The following is a 16,385-nucleotide window of genomic DNA, read 5'->3' on the forward strand; positions in this document are numbered from 1 at the left end:
CTGGTCATAAATTAAATGAATTCAACAAAATCATTGATGCTAGTGAATCATGTGAACACAATGAACCAGTGAATACCTCGGCAACGACTGACGTGTCCTTTATGCCATAAATCCTCAACCCCAAATTCGGTTGGCAGAATTCGGTTCGAATCCCAACTTAAACCATGCGCCATAGCTTTATGTTCGTGTTCATGCTGTACACTGTGTGTGCATGAATATATCCCTCCGTGGCAAACACAATAATAATCACCAGTATCTGGCCAACACTGGTGAGATAATTATGAGAATATACGGAAGTCGTAAGTTACGCAACCATGACAGAGTCATCTCACGAAGGGCACTATTCATGGGATACATTATTATACAGTGTCTCATCATGACAGAGGTTAAGACATGTTGGTCTCCATTCAATCACTCTGAGGTGGTTGCGTAACTTATTAGCATCAGTATATGTTTTTCTCCTCTGAGGTGTGAACTCAAAGAACTGGATGAACAAGAGTAAAGCTACTTAAAATATGTATCACACTTTATTTCTTACCAGCCAAATAGCCGCTCACGCATACACGCACGCACGCATGTTAAGACCAGGAAGGAAGTATGGGGATCAGAGATTTATTTGTAAGGCCATCAGAGCGAGAGATGAGCTCGCACAAAGTCCCGTGACAGGATAGGAAAATAGTATCTTATATATTGTCCAAAACATCAACCGAAACGACAGATAGTATTTTCCTGATGCTAAGCTGTAGTCCAATTTCTCCAATCTGCCATTCTGAACCGTGATTGAGGGATGATGTGCCACGCCATTGTAACGTGGTGCACGACGATGTCTCGGGTAGGGCACGTGATGCTCATTTTCCGACGCTCTTTTTCGACACAAGCCAAGGTGCAGCGGGACAGACCTTCCATAGACAGAGAGACATTCCACCTGCAACAAACAAATACCCGTCTTAGTTTGTTTGTTTGGTTGTTTGGTTGGTTGTTGTTTAACGCCGCACTCAGCAATATTCCATCTATATGACGGAATATCTGTAAATAATCGTATCTGGACTAGACAATCCAGTGATCGACATCATGAGCATCGATCCACGCAATTGGGATACGATGAAATGCATCAGCCAAGTCAGCGAGCCTGACCACACGATCCCATTAGTCGCCTTTTAAGACAAGCATAGTCACCTTTTACGGCAAGCATGGGTAGCTGAAGACCTATTCTACCCCGCATCTTCACGGGTCCCGTCTAAGTATTCAGGTTTGCATATTAACACATTTCTAGAAAATAAAAGGGGAAAAAGAAGCTGCTCCAGCTTGTGGTGTCTACATGTCACACCTTTTGAGGTACAATCGAGCATGCTATTTTGACCAAGATTTCAAAGAGCGTCATACGACCCTTGCTCAAACGCTGTTGATCAGGGTTACAACAGTCATGGCGTCAGTAAAACTTTTGAAAGGTTTTATGGTAGACATGTTGATGCCGTTTCCAAATTTAATGCATCAGTGACAAAAATGACGTCCGATGCAATTTCCCGTGTTTCTTTTAGGTGAATAGTTGACTTGCCTTTGCATGTGTGTGTGACGGTTGCCACCGGTGTGGAAGGATACGCTGCCTATTCACGAACACCTGATATCCTCACTATTTGATAGTGATTCATAAGCACATGATTATGATGTCGTTGGTGCAATCGAGACTGATTTCAGCAGATATTGCTTCTGATAATATGAATGGATTTGTCGCTTCTATTTACAAAAGACCCGGGTCCTCATAACACACGTTTCGTTTTATTTAGTACTTAGTTCAAACTAACACATACATTCATTGTCAGAAAATATATTAAAAACATATTAATTGTAACATTAGCTGTGAATCACTACCCGCTTTTATCATGGAACTGCCAGCGTAAGCCAGCGCTTTGCTGTGACATGCTGTTGTCACAATCAGTCGCCGTACACTTCAGTGGTCCCGGAAAGACTTAACTCGACTTTCAAGAGCCGGACTAACTTACAAGAGCCGGTCTAACTTAATAGCATTGTTATTACCATAACAATCAATAGCTCCTTTCAAACAAGAGGAGGTAAGAAAACAGATTGCTTGTTCACGTAAAACGTATTAACAATGGTCATGCTCTTTAACATATATCTGTACAGAAGGTTTTACGGTACATGCTTGTTAGACTTGATCGATTTCCCCGCCATACCGTGATCACGCGCAAATCACATTCAATCAGTCACACTTCTTTTCACTGTTGTAAGATGCCAAAGTAGCATTTTCTTTATGGTAAACTTGGCGCAACGATTTCACTGCCTGCGTCGGTTGACTGATTGCAGTGTCTTTAATCCTGTCATTATAGTTGCTCCTTATAAAGCGCAATAAGAAGTCAATTGATCTGGCCTTTATACGAAGCAATAGGAAATGCTGAAATAAAGCGGCGTTACAATGTCTTTATTCCTTCAGCCATCAGATGGCGCTGGCAACCACAGTCTACACGGGGTAAGTGAAGCACATGCATACTTGTTCTAATGTAGTTCAGTTATTCATAACCTAGCGCGGGAGAGTAGCTTATTCCTCCATAGGCTCCACATGCCCACTTCCGTTTACATGTCCCACCGGAAGTCTCGCAGTATCACGCTATGCTTTTCCTATCACGTGATGACAAGTGCCGTATGTGGTTATGTTACGGAAATAGTTTGAGGAATATTTTGGTCCGTGTTTGTCACAAACGAGTTGCCGGAAAAGAATAACCGTTTGCTTCCGCGCCTTAACACTGTACTGTCTCGGTCCTTTGTTTGTAAATGACGGTTAATTACAAAGGTACGTGGAGGTTAATTGATTCGGGTCACGACAGTGTTGCGGGTGAGATGAGGTGCGCCCACTGACAGTAATCACCAGCACTAACGACATACGGTAGTCGTGAAAACCACGGCGCCCTCTGGTGGGGTTTTCCGGGTACTACGACCACCACCACTACCACTGCTACTACTGCCATTACTGTGATCCCTGCCATTACTACTGATACTACTACTACTACAACCACAACCTCTTCTACCACCACTATTACTACTACTACTACTACTAGACTTACTAGAAACCTATGATAACGGGTTCGAATCCTGGTTCGCCGTGATTATGTTTCTACGACTTTCATCAACATACCGGGGGCACGGGTGGCCCAGTCGTCAAAGGCGCCGCGATTCGCTGTGCAGAGTTGCGGCCCTTGCACGCCAGAAACCTACGATTGTGGGTTCGAATCCCGGTTCACCCCAATTATGTTTCTAGGTTTGTCAGTACCATACCCGTGCTCGTGGGTTTCACCGAAGTGGTAAACGTCAGAGACCTGCATCACTTCGGGCTTTCCTACCAAATTAAGCTGACACGCCGTGATATAACTGGAATACTGTTAAAAGCGGCGTTAAACCCAACTCACTCACTCACTCACTCACTCACTCATCAACATTCCTTCCTTTGGACTTCACCATAATGGCAACCGTCTGAGCACTTCATCACTTCGCACTTTCCTTCCAAATCAAGCTGACAAGCCGTGATGTAACGGAACTACTGTTCCATTAAGCTTAGAACCCAGCTCACTCACTCACTCACTCACTCACTCACTCACTCACATACCACGTGTCGACTTTGGATCATTCCATCGCCACACCGCACGGACAGGTGTGGATCTACATCTCTGTGATGGCACGCATGTATTCCACCGCCCATTTGTTTGCATGTTATTTAAGCCGCATACAGCAATATTCCGGCTGTGTGACGGCGGTCTGTAAATAATCGAATCTGGACACAACAATCCAGTGATTGACATCATAACTATCGATCTACGCAATTGGGAAACGATGACGTGCATCAACTAAGTCAGCGAGCCTAACAAACCCGATCCCGTTTGTCGCGCTTATGCCAAGTATGCCATTTGGTTTGCTGAAGACCAATTCTAACTCAGATCTGCACGGGGAACAAGCATGGGTTGCTGAAGACCAATTGTAACCCAGATCTGCACATGGGACAAGCATGGGTTGCTGAAGACCAATTCTAACCAGGATCTGCACATGGGACAAGCATGGGTTGCTGAAGACCAATTCTAACCCAGATCTGCACATGGGACAAGCGTAGGTTGCTGAAGACCAATTCTAACCCAGATCTGCACATGGTACAAGCATGGGTTGCTGAAGACCAATTCTAACCCAGATCTGCACGGGGGACAAGCATGGGTTGATGGAGACCAATTCTAACCCAGATCTGCACGGGGGACATGTATGGGTTGATGGAGACCAATTCTAACCCAGATCTGCACATGGGACATGCATAGGTTGATGGAGACCAATTCTAACCCAGATCTGCAAGGGGGACAAGCATGGGTTGCTGAAGACCAATTCTAACCCAGATCTGCACATGGGACAAGCATGGGTTGCTGAAGACCAATTCTTACCCAGATCTGCACAGGGGACAAGCATGGGTTGCTGAAGACCAATTCTAACTCAGATCTGCACATGGGACAAGCATGGGTTGCTGAAGACCAATTCTAACCCAGATCTGCACATGGGACAAGCATGGGTTGCTGAAGACCAATTCTAACCCAGATCTGCACATGGGACAAGCATGGGTTTCTGAAGACCAATTCTAACCCAGATCTGCACATGGGACAAGCATGGGTTGCTGAAGACCAATTCTAACCCAGATCTGCACATGGGACAAGCATGGGTTGCTGAAGACCAATTCTAACCCAGATCTGCACATGGGACATGCATGGGTTGATGGAGACCAATTCTCTCCCGGATCTTCACGTGGGGGAAACATTGGGTTCTGAAGACAAATTCTAACCCGGATCTTTACAGGAATCGCAACACATGTTTGTGAAGACTCCCATGTCAGAAACCCTGGGGACTTTGCTGAGGTCACCTTAGTTCTTGTTGTGTTTATAATTGCTGATGTTTCCGCACCGATATACTCTCAGCGGAAGACAGTGTCACTTCAGTTTAACAATGAACATTGTCCATGCACAACAGAACAAAAACCTTCAAAGATTACAAGTACTGCCATTAATATCAGTCAAGCTGTTAAGTAAGGTTGGATTAGTGGCATGTAGGGATCATATTCAGTAATGCAAACTTCGCTTTCGAATTGTGTTTGATGTAAATACTGTATTTTTTCGGAACATGAAGGACAATAGTTCCCAAACGTTTGAAAACAAAATAATTTCTCCAAGTGACGTTTGCCCTATAAAACCGCACTTTGAAGTTCCTCAGATGATTTATTTATTTTCAATGACTCTCTTTAAACACATGAAGATTGTCAAGATGCTTTTAATAGCCTGATCCATATATGACAAATAAAGTAATATTGTGAACAGGACTTCTTCAACACATGACAAGTATCGACAACAGCAGTAAGTGTTGTAACGTACTTTCGATAATTCACAAGATGGTGTTTTTTGAAGGTGTCATAATATTTATTTCCTTTGAATCTGGTCTCACGTTTGTCAGCTCGTGTCAGTGGATATTGTGCTTAGTGTAGACTCCGACAACCGCTAACCGAAATAGACAAAGGCCGCCTTGTTATGGAATGTTGAGATTGATGAACGCAGCCTTTGTAAGAAAGCACGATCCAAAAGTTCAACCGCTGAGGAAAAGGGGCAGATAACTTCGGGTTAATACACTGAGAGGCCTAATTACAACGCGGGAAGCCTGGGGGTCTCGCGAGAGTTGGCGTGAGACGTTGTGAGAGAGTATCATGTGTGTCTAATGACGGAGGTATGAGTAGGCGCCAGGCGAGCGGGGGTCACACTCCGGGGAGATGGTGCGAGATCAAACCTCTCGCTGCCCCACCGCAAACAATCACCCAACAATGAAGCTAATACCCGAACCCCGCAAGCTGTGCATGACGTCCACGTGAGCTTTGTTTGCCACTCCGGCACAACCACGGCCGCAAGCAACGTCACATACAATGCCCCCAGAAAAAAACGCCAAAAATGGCGGCCGGCCTCGTTCGTTCACAGAATGCCGGTAATGGCTCAATCAGGCTGCGATGGACTCAGGTTTTTGTCTCTAGTGACATGAAATTCTAGGTGATATAGTGGTTATAAAAATCATCCCAAACGATGATCTCGGCCTACTTGGGGTATTTTGAAGGAATTTTGAAAGAAACACATCTGACCATTTCTCCTGATATCATTAACCACGAGTCTCGCCAATGTTACCTCTCCAGGAGTGGCCGATGAGTCGCTGGCGTGAAAATCTTCACTGCCTGCTGGGTGTTTCCTAATCCCAGGAATGGTCAGGAACTTCAAGATACATATATGTGATTTCAAGCAACCCATGCCTGCCGTAAAAGGCGACTATGCTTGTCGTAAGAGGCGACAAATGGGATCGGGTGGTCAGGCTCGCTGACTTGGTTGATGCATGTCATCATATCCCACATGCGGAGATCGATGCTCATGACTGTCTGGTCCAAACTCTATTAATTACTGATCGCCGTCACATAGCTGGAATATTGCGGCGTTAAACAACAAAGAAACAAACAAACAGAATCCGAAGGATTTCAGATCATTTTTGCTTCTGCTTCGTCACTGCTACTGCTTCTCTTCCACGGTACTATTGTTGCCATGGTATCTATTTTCACTACTGATACTTTTATTGTGGTCTTGCTTAGATTATCATTATCATTTTAGAGGTTCTTAATTATTAGTACCAGAATTATTACTACAACTCTTGTGGCTGTGATTGAATGTTAAAGTTAAATATTTCGTCTCCACGTCTCACTGAGAAGTATCAATAATTTACTATCTTCAGGTGAAGATCCGGGGTGGAATAGGTCTTCAGCAACCCATTCTTGACGTAAAAGGCAACTATGCTTGTCGTAAGAGGCAACAAACGAGATCGGGTGGTCAGACTCACTTACATGGCTGACCCGAATTGCGTAGATCGATGCTCATGATGTTAATCACTGGATTATCTAGTCCAGGTTGATATTTTTACAGACCGTCGTTATATTGCTGGAATATTGCTGAGTGCGGCGTTAACCAACAAACAAACAAACAAACAAAGCTCTCGCCGATGCTGGCGGAAGCGGAAGCGATGATAGCCATGACTGGTGATGACGTGTTTCATGACCATTGTCACACTCACTTATCTCTGTTGGTTCAGGACAATGTCATTTGAAGAACACATTCCCTCCATTTTAGCTCTAGGCCCGTGAAGATCCGGGGTAGAATAGGTCTTCAGCAACCCATGCTTGCCGTAAAAGGCGATTATGCTTGTCGTAAGAGGGGACTCGAGGGATCGGGTGGTCAGGTTCGCTGACTTGGTTGATGTAGGTCATCAATCCCAATTGCGTGGATCGATACTCATGATATTAATCACTGGATTGTCTGGTCCAGACTCGATTATTTTCAGACCGCCGTCATATAGCTGGAATATTGCTGAGTGCGGCGTTAAACAACCAACCAACCATTTTAGCTCTAATGACGTTACGTTATTTTTCAGGGCATTGTCTGTCACTTGCAGACACTGTCAGTCCGTTCAAGTTTTCTCCGTCGGGCCAGTTAATGGCTGACCTCGGGCTTCTATTAATGATAATCCTCCGACAATTAGCGTTACCGTCATAATGTAGGTGATGACGTTCCAGCGTCTCTTAATTGTTTCCATCCTTACATCGCAACCCAGAATTGTGACCGAGCGTCGCAATATTTGGAAAAACAAATCTAACGACTTAATAATGGGCAATATAACACACGGTTTAGAGTCTCGGCGAACACTCAATGCCGTGGTGGCGATATAAATATTTAAGGAAGTACATGGATGTTGATAGTATCGTGCACTGACACGTTCAAAAGGCTGTAGATATGACGTGGCATGACATTAACCTGTCAACTGGTAATAATGCTTGTTATTAACCCACCCACCTTGATCGTATCGTCTGATCATCCCGTTAGTCACGTGACCCTTTTGCGAGATGTAATTGTCTTTTATCGCTGACTGTTCCTGTACAATGTATAACCTTTCAGAGGCACGACTCAACATCCCTTTATAACACCACATAAAAATACGATACTTGGTTCGTTCTCAGTACTAAGCATTCTGGATTAGTGACTAGGAAAATATTATTGAACTATTTGTGGCTCGGGTCCAGGTCGCTGCAGAGGGAATGATTGATAGAGGACGAGCGTGGTCCCTAATTTCTCAACGGTGTTTGACGCAACTTTGGAAACTGTATTTGTTAACACTTAAAGCCCTGGTGACCCATTGGTGATAAATGGAACCGTATTTGTATGGATGATTAAATGTCGTTATCTTAGGAATTCATCACGAAACCTATTCAGTCACACGGTTGTGTTGTGCCGATTCGGTTACAAGTAGCCAAATGCTGGCTTATTGTCATACATTGTGAACAAGATACTTTGAAACTACGACAATATCATTAACATCACCCACTTCCCATGATGGACAAAGGGAAAAAATGCAGTTGATGGCGGTGCGGTATGAGCGGTAATCTGTGTTTTTCAAGTCATTGTCGATAACGATTTAGTACAACCGGCGCGAAAAACCTTGCCAAGTGATGAATCACGCCCCGTCTGATATTACATCGTGTCTGGACCTCTGCGATATACCAGAACTTGCCCACGACAAATGTGTTTCTCTTGGGGTAAATGAGGTCAGCTTTGGCTGAGAACATTGGTATTTTGAAAAGAGAAATCAGAATGTTTACCATATCGAAAGTTTTACAAGAATTTTGGACAGTAGTTTAAATGAATTTTGCATTGGCATTTTCATATACAGTGGTTACATTATTTGGACATCAGGTGGCAGAGAGTTGATGATATTTGTTGGTTGTCCGGAGTTGTCTTCCCTTCCCTTCCCTTCCCTTCCCTTCAACTGACCCAATGCTGTCACAAATGTTCGTCTGTTCTTCCACAGAATTAGTATCTACCCGTTGAAGTGAACACCACCGCTAGCCCGACACAACCCCCTCCCCTGACACCACCCCCTCCCTCGACACCACTACAGTCATAGAGATACTGTCTTCCTGACGAAGTGTCACATGGACACCAGCCCTCCACCGACACCACTACAGTCATAGAGATACTGTCTTCCTGACGAAGTGTCACATGGACACCAGCCCTCCCCCGAAACCACCCCCTCCCCCGACACTCGCCCTCCCCCGACACCACTACAGTCTTAGAGATACTGTCTTCCTGACGAGGTGTCTCATGGACACCACCCCTCCCCCGAAACCACCCCCTCCCCCGACACCACTACAGTCATAGAGATACTGTCTTCCTGACGAGGTGTCACATGGACACCAGCCCTCCCCCGACACCACTTTAGTCATAGAGATACTGTCTTCCTGACGAGGTGTCACATGGAGACCACCCCTCCCCCGACACCACTTTAGTCATAGAGATACTGTCTTTGGAATAGTTTTTGAAAAAGGCCAGCACCATGCTATCAAATCGAACTAAACAGAATTGTACGTACTTGGGCAGTTTTGTTTCTTTATGTAACATTGTCTGATAAACTTCCGAACACAGTGACTGTCTTCAAAGTTTATCTTGAACCTCCATGTTCCAAACAGAAATAACAGCCCTTTCACCTGGCCACGAGATTCTCTTGCTCATCACATGAATCTGTTATGAAGATAATTTGCGAAAACAAGCAGACGAACTTGTCCCTCTGACCAGAAACCATTTTTCACTCGCTTTCAATTCAAAGTTGGTAGTGTCTTGAACAAGGGCATATGACAAACTTCTACAGATCGCTATTAGGATTTACATGTTGTTCGTATTTCATACTCACAAGTAAGTCAAGCATTGTGGGAAACTGTTTGTACCGACCTTCCCTTTCCTCATCGAAAAGACTTTGCTATGGCGAACACCCGCTGGGGGGCGCGCCGTTCCATTTTTATTGAAAATAAGCGCTGCCGCGAGCATAGGGAACTGGCGAGAAGCGAGGAAAGTTGATTGTATTGTTACTGTGATAATGCTCTGTTACTGTTATTACTTTGTTGCTGTTTTACTGTTATTACTTTGTTGTTGTGATATTGCTGTGTTACTGTTATTACTTTGTTGCTGTTACTGTTATTACTTTGTTGCTGTGATATTGCTGTGTTACTGTTATTACTTTGTTGCTGTGTTACTGTTATTACTTTGTTGCTGTGATGTTGCTGTGTTACTGTTATTACTTTGTTGCTGTGTTACTGTTATTACTTTGTTGCTGTGATGTTGCTGTGTCACTGTTATTACTTTGTTGCTGTGATATTTCTGTGTTATTACTTTTGTGCCGTGATGTTGCTGTGTTACTGTTATTACTTTGTTGCTGTGATGTTGCTGTGTTACTGTTATTACTTTGTTGCTGTGTTGTGGCTGTGATGTTGCTGTGTAACTGTTACTACTTTGTTGCTGTGACATTACCGTCACTGCGTTGGTGCTGTAATGTTGCGGTATTGTCGCTGTGATGTTGCAGTATTGTTGCTGCGTTGTCACTGTGTTGTTACTGTGGTATTGCTGTGTTGTTGCGGTCGGTTGCTTATTTGCTATAGCCAGGAAGGGATGAGTTTGTTACCCTCTTGTGTTTTTATTCACTTTGTCTCTATTCTACACTCAACTTTACAAAAACACATTTGCCAATATCCTGCACTCAGTTTGGATCAAACGTATCGTGTGATGACTTGATGGAACATTTCCGAATCGGCGGGAGCAAAGAGCAAACAAACCACATCATCTCGTTTTAATCAGCTGTAAAACACATCCTGGGGAGTTCGCCCCTAGTTCATCTCAGATCGCAGCTTCCAAAGTGTTGTGTCCATGTGACCACCTCGTTACTCAATAGATACTGTCTTCCTGACGAACAGTCACAGGTCTACCGCCTCCTCCCCGATAACAGATCATATATGCGGAAAATATCTTCCTGGCAAAGCGTCATCACCCCTTTCCCCGAAACTACTACAGACATATAGATAATATCTTCCTGATGAAGCGTCATCACCCCTTTCCCCGATACTACCACAGACATGGGGATAATAACTTCATGACAAACTGCCACATGAACATTACATGGGTCCACGAAATCACCCAACACAAAGGTATACTATCTCCCTGGCGAACTGTCGCCTGTACAACCCCTTGCAGATACCTCAACGGACAAATATACACCGTCTTCCTAACGAAATGTCACATTCCCATATACTATGTAATGATTCTTCCATAGAAAGCCGATGTCAAAGGTTGTTATAGCAATGAGAGATATATTTACCTGATCGGCCCTGTAAAGGTGCCCTGAATCTCTTTTCCTCGTTGTTAGCGAAAGGTGCGGGCGGGGCGAGGTCTGGGAGTCCGGCTCCACCAAGCAGCGGCCGGTTGAAGTTGAGTCTGTTGGTCACTGCCATCAACCTGGATAACATCATCGACCGCTGCGGAAAAAAGAAGATGACCTTACATTGTTGCATTGTGTTTTTTAGAAAAAAAAGATATGTTGGCTCATAGGATTCAGTAAAAGAATATCTTCTTTTGCAGATGTAGCTGGAAAAAAATATCTGGTCTCAATACAATAGCCAAGGCCCCTCAAAAAATGTTAAATGGTCCGTCACTAACAGTTTATAGTAGAGGACAATTAGGGTCCAGTTAACAGCTTACAGAACCGGGCAATAACGTTTGTTTATTCAGCAACTGTACTGTTTGTTGTTTGTTTGTTTGGACAAGACAATCCAGTGGTCGACATCATGAGCATCGATCTACGCAATTGGAATACGATAACATGCATCAACCAAGTCAGCGAGCCTGACCACACGATCCCGTTTGTCGCCTCTTACGATAAGCATGGTCGCCTCTTACGGCAACATGGGTTGCTGAAGATCTATTCATACCCGGATCTTCTCCGGGCAGAGCAGCAACTGTACTGATGGGGCGACACAACGAGGAACTATTTTAGCAGTTGCAATGTTCTGAGGTGGTCAAGGTTGACAAAGTTGGTGCTCCGCTGAAGTTGCCAAAACAAATTGATAACTTACGACAGAAGAAAGACATCATGTTATCAACATTAACAGAACATTTGCTCTGTAAAGATTTAAAAGAACTCTTGTGAGCGTGACATTATTTGACGATATTCCACGAACACGTCAACAGGAAATATATACGCTGTATGTGAGATATGTTATCATTTATTTGGCATGATCAAGGAAGTCATGAAAGAGTATTTTCAAACACGTGATTATTTCATGACGTCATGTTGACCGATTTACACAACCGATTCGTGAACAAAATATTTATTTTAAAGACCGTGTTTCTAAAAAGTACAGACTTAAACGACTCATTGCTAAATTCATATGCAGATGTTCATAATTAACGCCAAAACAATCTTGTGTTTCCTGGCCAGCAGGCCCGAGTCCCCTGTGGCTCTCATTGAGGCCTGATCGGGTTGCAAGAGCAAACCTGTATTGCAACCAACATGGCGGCCAGATGACGCCAACGCGTAAAAGGATCCATCGTTTGGTCATTTGCATCAGGGATATATCTTTATTTGTTGCTGTTCGCGGGAATGATAATTCTATTTTGATGATTTTATGTGATTCAGTACACATCTAATTCATCGAGACAGTCTGTGAACAGCAGCAACAATCTCCGTTTGTTTGTTTAAAATCTGCCTTTGACATCCAATAGCTGTAGCAGTATTCTGTGTATGGTTTGAGAGTGTTAACGTTTGCTGGACTGGGCTTTATAAGATGAAAATGTCAGTACAATTGTTGTTTAAGGGATTAGATAGTGGTATGCGTCAGCCTGTTCTGTTTGAGGTCTAGTCGTCATCTGTTTATGTACTGCTGAATATATGGACTTCTAGTCGTCATCTTTTGTTTGTTGGTTGTTTAACGCCGCACTCAGCAATATTCCAGCTACATGACGGCGGCCTGTAAATAATGGGAGTCTGGATCAGACAGTCCAATGATTGTCATCATGAACATCGATTCACGCAGTTGGGGGCTGTTTGTACTGGTCCGGATTAGTTTCGGTTTTATACTCATTACCCAGTGAGATACCAGGCGCAGTTTTAGTGAGTGAGTATGGTTTTATGCCGCTTTTAGAAATATTCCAGCAATATCACGGCTGGGGACACCAGAAATGGGTTTCACACATTGTACCCATATCGGGAATCGAACTCGGGTCTTTGGCGTGACGAGCGCAGTTTTAACATGAATACCCCATTCAGACAGTATGCTGACTCCGAGCCGACCAGTCCTTGTTTATCCCCTTGATACCGAACGCCTGGCAGGGTAACAACAAGTAGCATCTTTTAACGTTTTTTGGTATGACGCGGTCGGAGGTTGAACCGCGACCTTCCGATCTTAGAACAGACGCTCCGTCCACTAGACGGCGGCGGTCTAACACTGGACAAACAGGCGATTACTGTATGTGACATTGTCAGCATAACAGTTCGTCATGTATATTTTAAAGTGTGGATTTCTGTGTTAGTTACATCTTCGAATCAATGTACTATCAGTGTGAAAAAAATCAATTAGACTTTCTTTTTCTCGAGTAAAAGGTCTATTAGCTTCCAATGTTCGCAATACTCTTTTTACCTTCCTTTGAAATCAAAAACTCTAATAATGACTTAAGTTATTAATATGAATACGTAATAGATCATTGCGCTGCAAGGAGACATATAAGATATTACTGTTACTAGATTCTAACGACAACAATTTCATTGATCGTAAGAAAATTCTGCTAAAAGCAGAGTCCATTGAACGAGTCCGACCATTATGAATTATGTACTATGAAATAGTGATAACATCATGTGTTCGTGAAAAGAGCGTATCCTGCCGCATCCGTCACAAACACATGCCCAGAAAGAAACACGGGAACATGGTACAGGCATGAAAGGCGCAAGTGATTAAAGAATATATTGGATTCTTTTCATTTCTTTGTTGTCGTCCACTTAACAGGGGAAAAATAGCTGTTGTATATTTTGAGAAGTCTTTCGACAAATGAAAAAATAATTTAATCAAGAAAAATGTTGTACAATAAACATTACAATTGAGACTGGATGGCGCCGATCTATTTATTTCACTTGGATAAAATATCACTCACAGATGGGTTTTTTAAGGGAAAAAAGTATAGTAGTACGTGTCATTTAAACTTGTGAGGAGAAATACATCATATGGTTACAAAGAGTGGTCGAGTATTAACGCCATCACACTGATCCGTCAGCGTGAAGGCATTAAGTAGCAATTATTCAAATTAGCCATTTGTGCTGGAAAAGTGAGTGTTGTCCTCTCCCCAATTTCTTCACATTTTCTTAAAATTTCCAAATCAAGGTATTAATTCTTGCCCACAATATTCCCAGCGGCACAGTTACGACACCTACAAATGGTTATTTCACGTCATTAACCATACTCCCATTTCGAAGCGTTGATCTCGAGGATGCGGTGTTTAATACTACGCACGTATCTCAGAAAATGACGTTTTAAATGAATCGAAGTTTAATATTATCCATTTTCGGATATATTATTAAAAGAAAGTTGAGAAATATTTCATAGAAATGATTGGCATTTCTGTGATGGTTGTTGATGTTACGCGAATGAGACGAGTATTTCTAATTTGCGGGAATCCGTTCACTTAATCAATCTTCTACAGACTGACTACTTCTGTAATGTGTGCTCGTGTACTCCCTAATGTGTATATGTGATATTTCATATGTGTGCCATCCGTTAAGATCCGGGGTAGAATAGGTCTTCAGTGACCCATTCCTGCCGTAAAAGGTGACTATGCTTGTTGTAAGAGGCGACTAACGGGATCGGGTGGTCAGGCTCGCTAACTTGGTTGATGCACGTCATCGTATCCCAATTGCGTAGATCGATGCTCATGATATGAATCACTGGATTGTCTGGTTCAGACTCAATTATTTACAGAACGCCTTCTTATAGCTGGAATATTGTGCGGTGTTAAACAACAAACAAACAGTCATATGTGTGCGATATTTAACTAACAAAACTACTAACTGTGACGTGTAACTAACCCATGAATATAATTGTGGCATGTTACTTTATAAAAGCGACAAAACCTTTTTCATAATCATAAGAAATTTCTGCTAAATGCAAAGTCGATTGTACGATTCCGTCTATATCATAAGCATGTGTTTAGGAAACATCGCGAACAGGTGCGCGAATCCTGCTCCTCAAGTGGCATCCGCCACAAACACATGCAAAGGCATGGGAACAAACACGGGAACATATAGTCCAAATAGGGAATTGCATCGGACATCATTTTTGTGACTGATGCTTAAGATTCGGAATGTCCTCTACATACCTTCCCTGAAACATTTAAAAGCGTTACTGCTGCCTTGACTGTTAAAACCCTGATCAAACAACAACAACGCTCTTTGAAATATTCGTATAAAAATTTGTGGAATGTATACACCACAGGCAGGAGGTGCAGGACTATTGCCCGATAGATGTTGAAAGTGATCCCCCTACAGTATTGCGGAGAGTGTTTTGTCAATCTGAATCTTTTTGCACACTTGGTGCGTATGGGTATGCCTACATCTTGCCTGAATCCCCAAATCTCACACAGATGTTATCTGTGTATTTAAACTTCGTAGGCACGCATTGAGTATGACGTAAAGAAATATATCTATCAAGATTACGTCGCATCTATTAAGACTGTGTCATCTATCAAGACTATGTCGTATCTTTTAAGACTACGTCGTATGTATTAAGACTACGTCCGACTGTATCTATTAAGACTACATCGTATCTATTTAGACTACGTCGTATCTATTAAGACTACGTCGTATCTATTAAGACTACGTCGTATCTTTACAGATTACGTCGTATCTATTAAGACTACGTCGTATCTTTTAGGACTATGTGATATCTATTCAGACTACGTCGTATCTATTCAGACAACGTCGTATCTATTAAGACTACTTCGTATCCGTTAAGACTACGTCGTATCTATTAAGACTGGCGAATAGATTTAGACAACGACGTATCTATTAAGACTACGTCATATCTCTTAAAACTATCATCTATCTTGACTATGACATGTCCATTGTGACTGTATGGTGTCTATCATGATTATGACGTTTCTACTATGACTCTGAAGCGTACATGTATATTATCCTGCACATGAAATGAAATCCAGGGCTTGACAAGATATTTTATTTAAAAAAACACATGCATGATCGTCGGCGGTACTCATTGTTATTCAAATTGTCACAGCTGGGGTATTCATCGGAAAAATATTAAAAATTAAGGCCTATTCATAAACTTTAAATATTACCTCAGACCTGCAATTGAAAATAAAAAAGAGATGTTGCAATTGGCAGAGTACCATTAACACTCTTTTCGTGAACGATCACTCGTTATCTTTTTATCTTGATACAGTTTTTTGGAACCACTC

The 16,385-nt window shown here is 42.7% G+C and overlaps 1 protein-coding gene across 1 annotated transcript in view; it reads right to left on the reverse strand.

The window, feature by feature from the left end:
* Positions 1 to 596: 596 nt before the first annotated feature.
* The window catches only part of LOC139470885 (uncharacterized), a 30,946-nt gene continuing 15,157 nt past the window's right edge, over positions 597 to 16,385 (reverse strand). Inside the window, exons 2-3 of the mRNA XM_071253209.1 lie at positions 11,248 to 11,404; positions 597 to 925 (exon numbers count right to left, since the gene is read on the reverse strand). Of these exons, the coding sequence (XP_071109310.1) occupies positions 849 to 925; positions 11,248 to 11,404 (234 nt within the window). The 3' untranslated portion in view covers positions 597 to 848. The remainder of the gene's footprint in view (positions 926 to 11,247; positions 11,405 to 16,385) is intronic.

This window comes from Haliotis cracherodii, unplaced genomic scaffold, assembly GCF_022045235.1.
Source record: "Haliotis cracherodii isolate W230 unplaced genomic scaffold, xgHalCrac1.p SCAF_21, whole genome shotgun sequence".
Lineage (NCBI taxonomy): Eukaryota > Metazoa > Mollusca > Gastropoda > Lepetellida > Haliotidae > Haliotis > Haliotis cracherodii.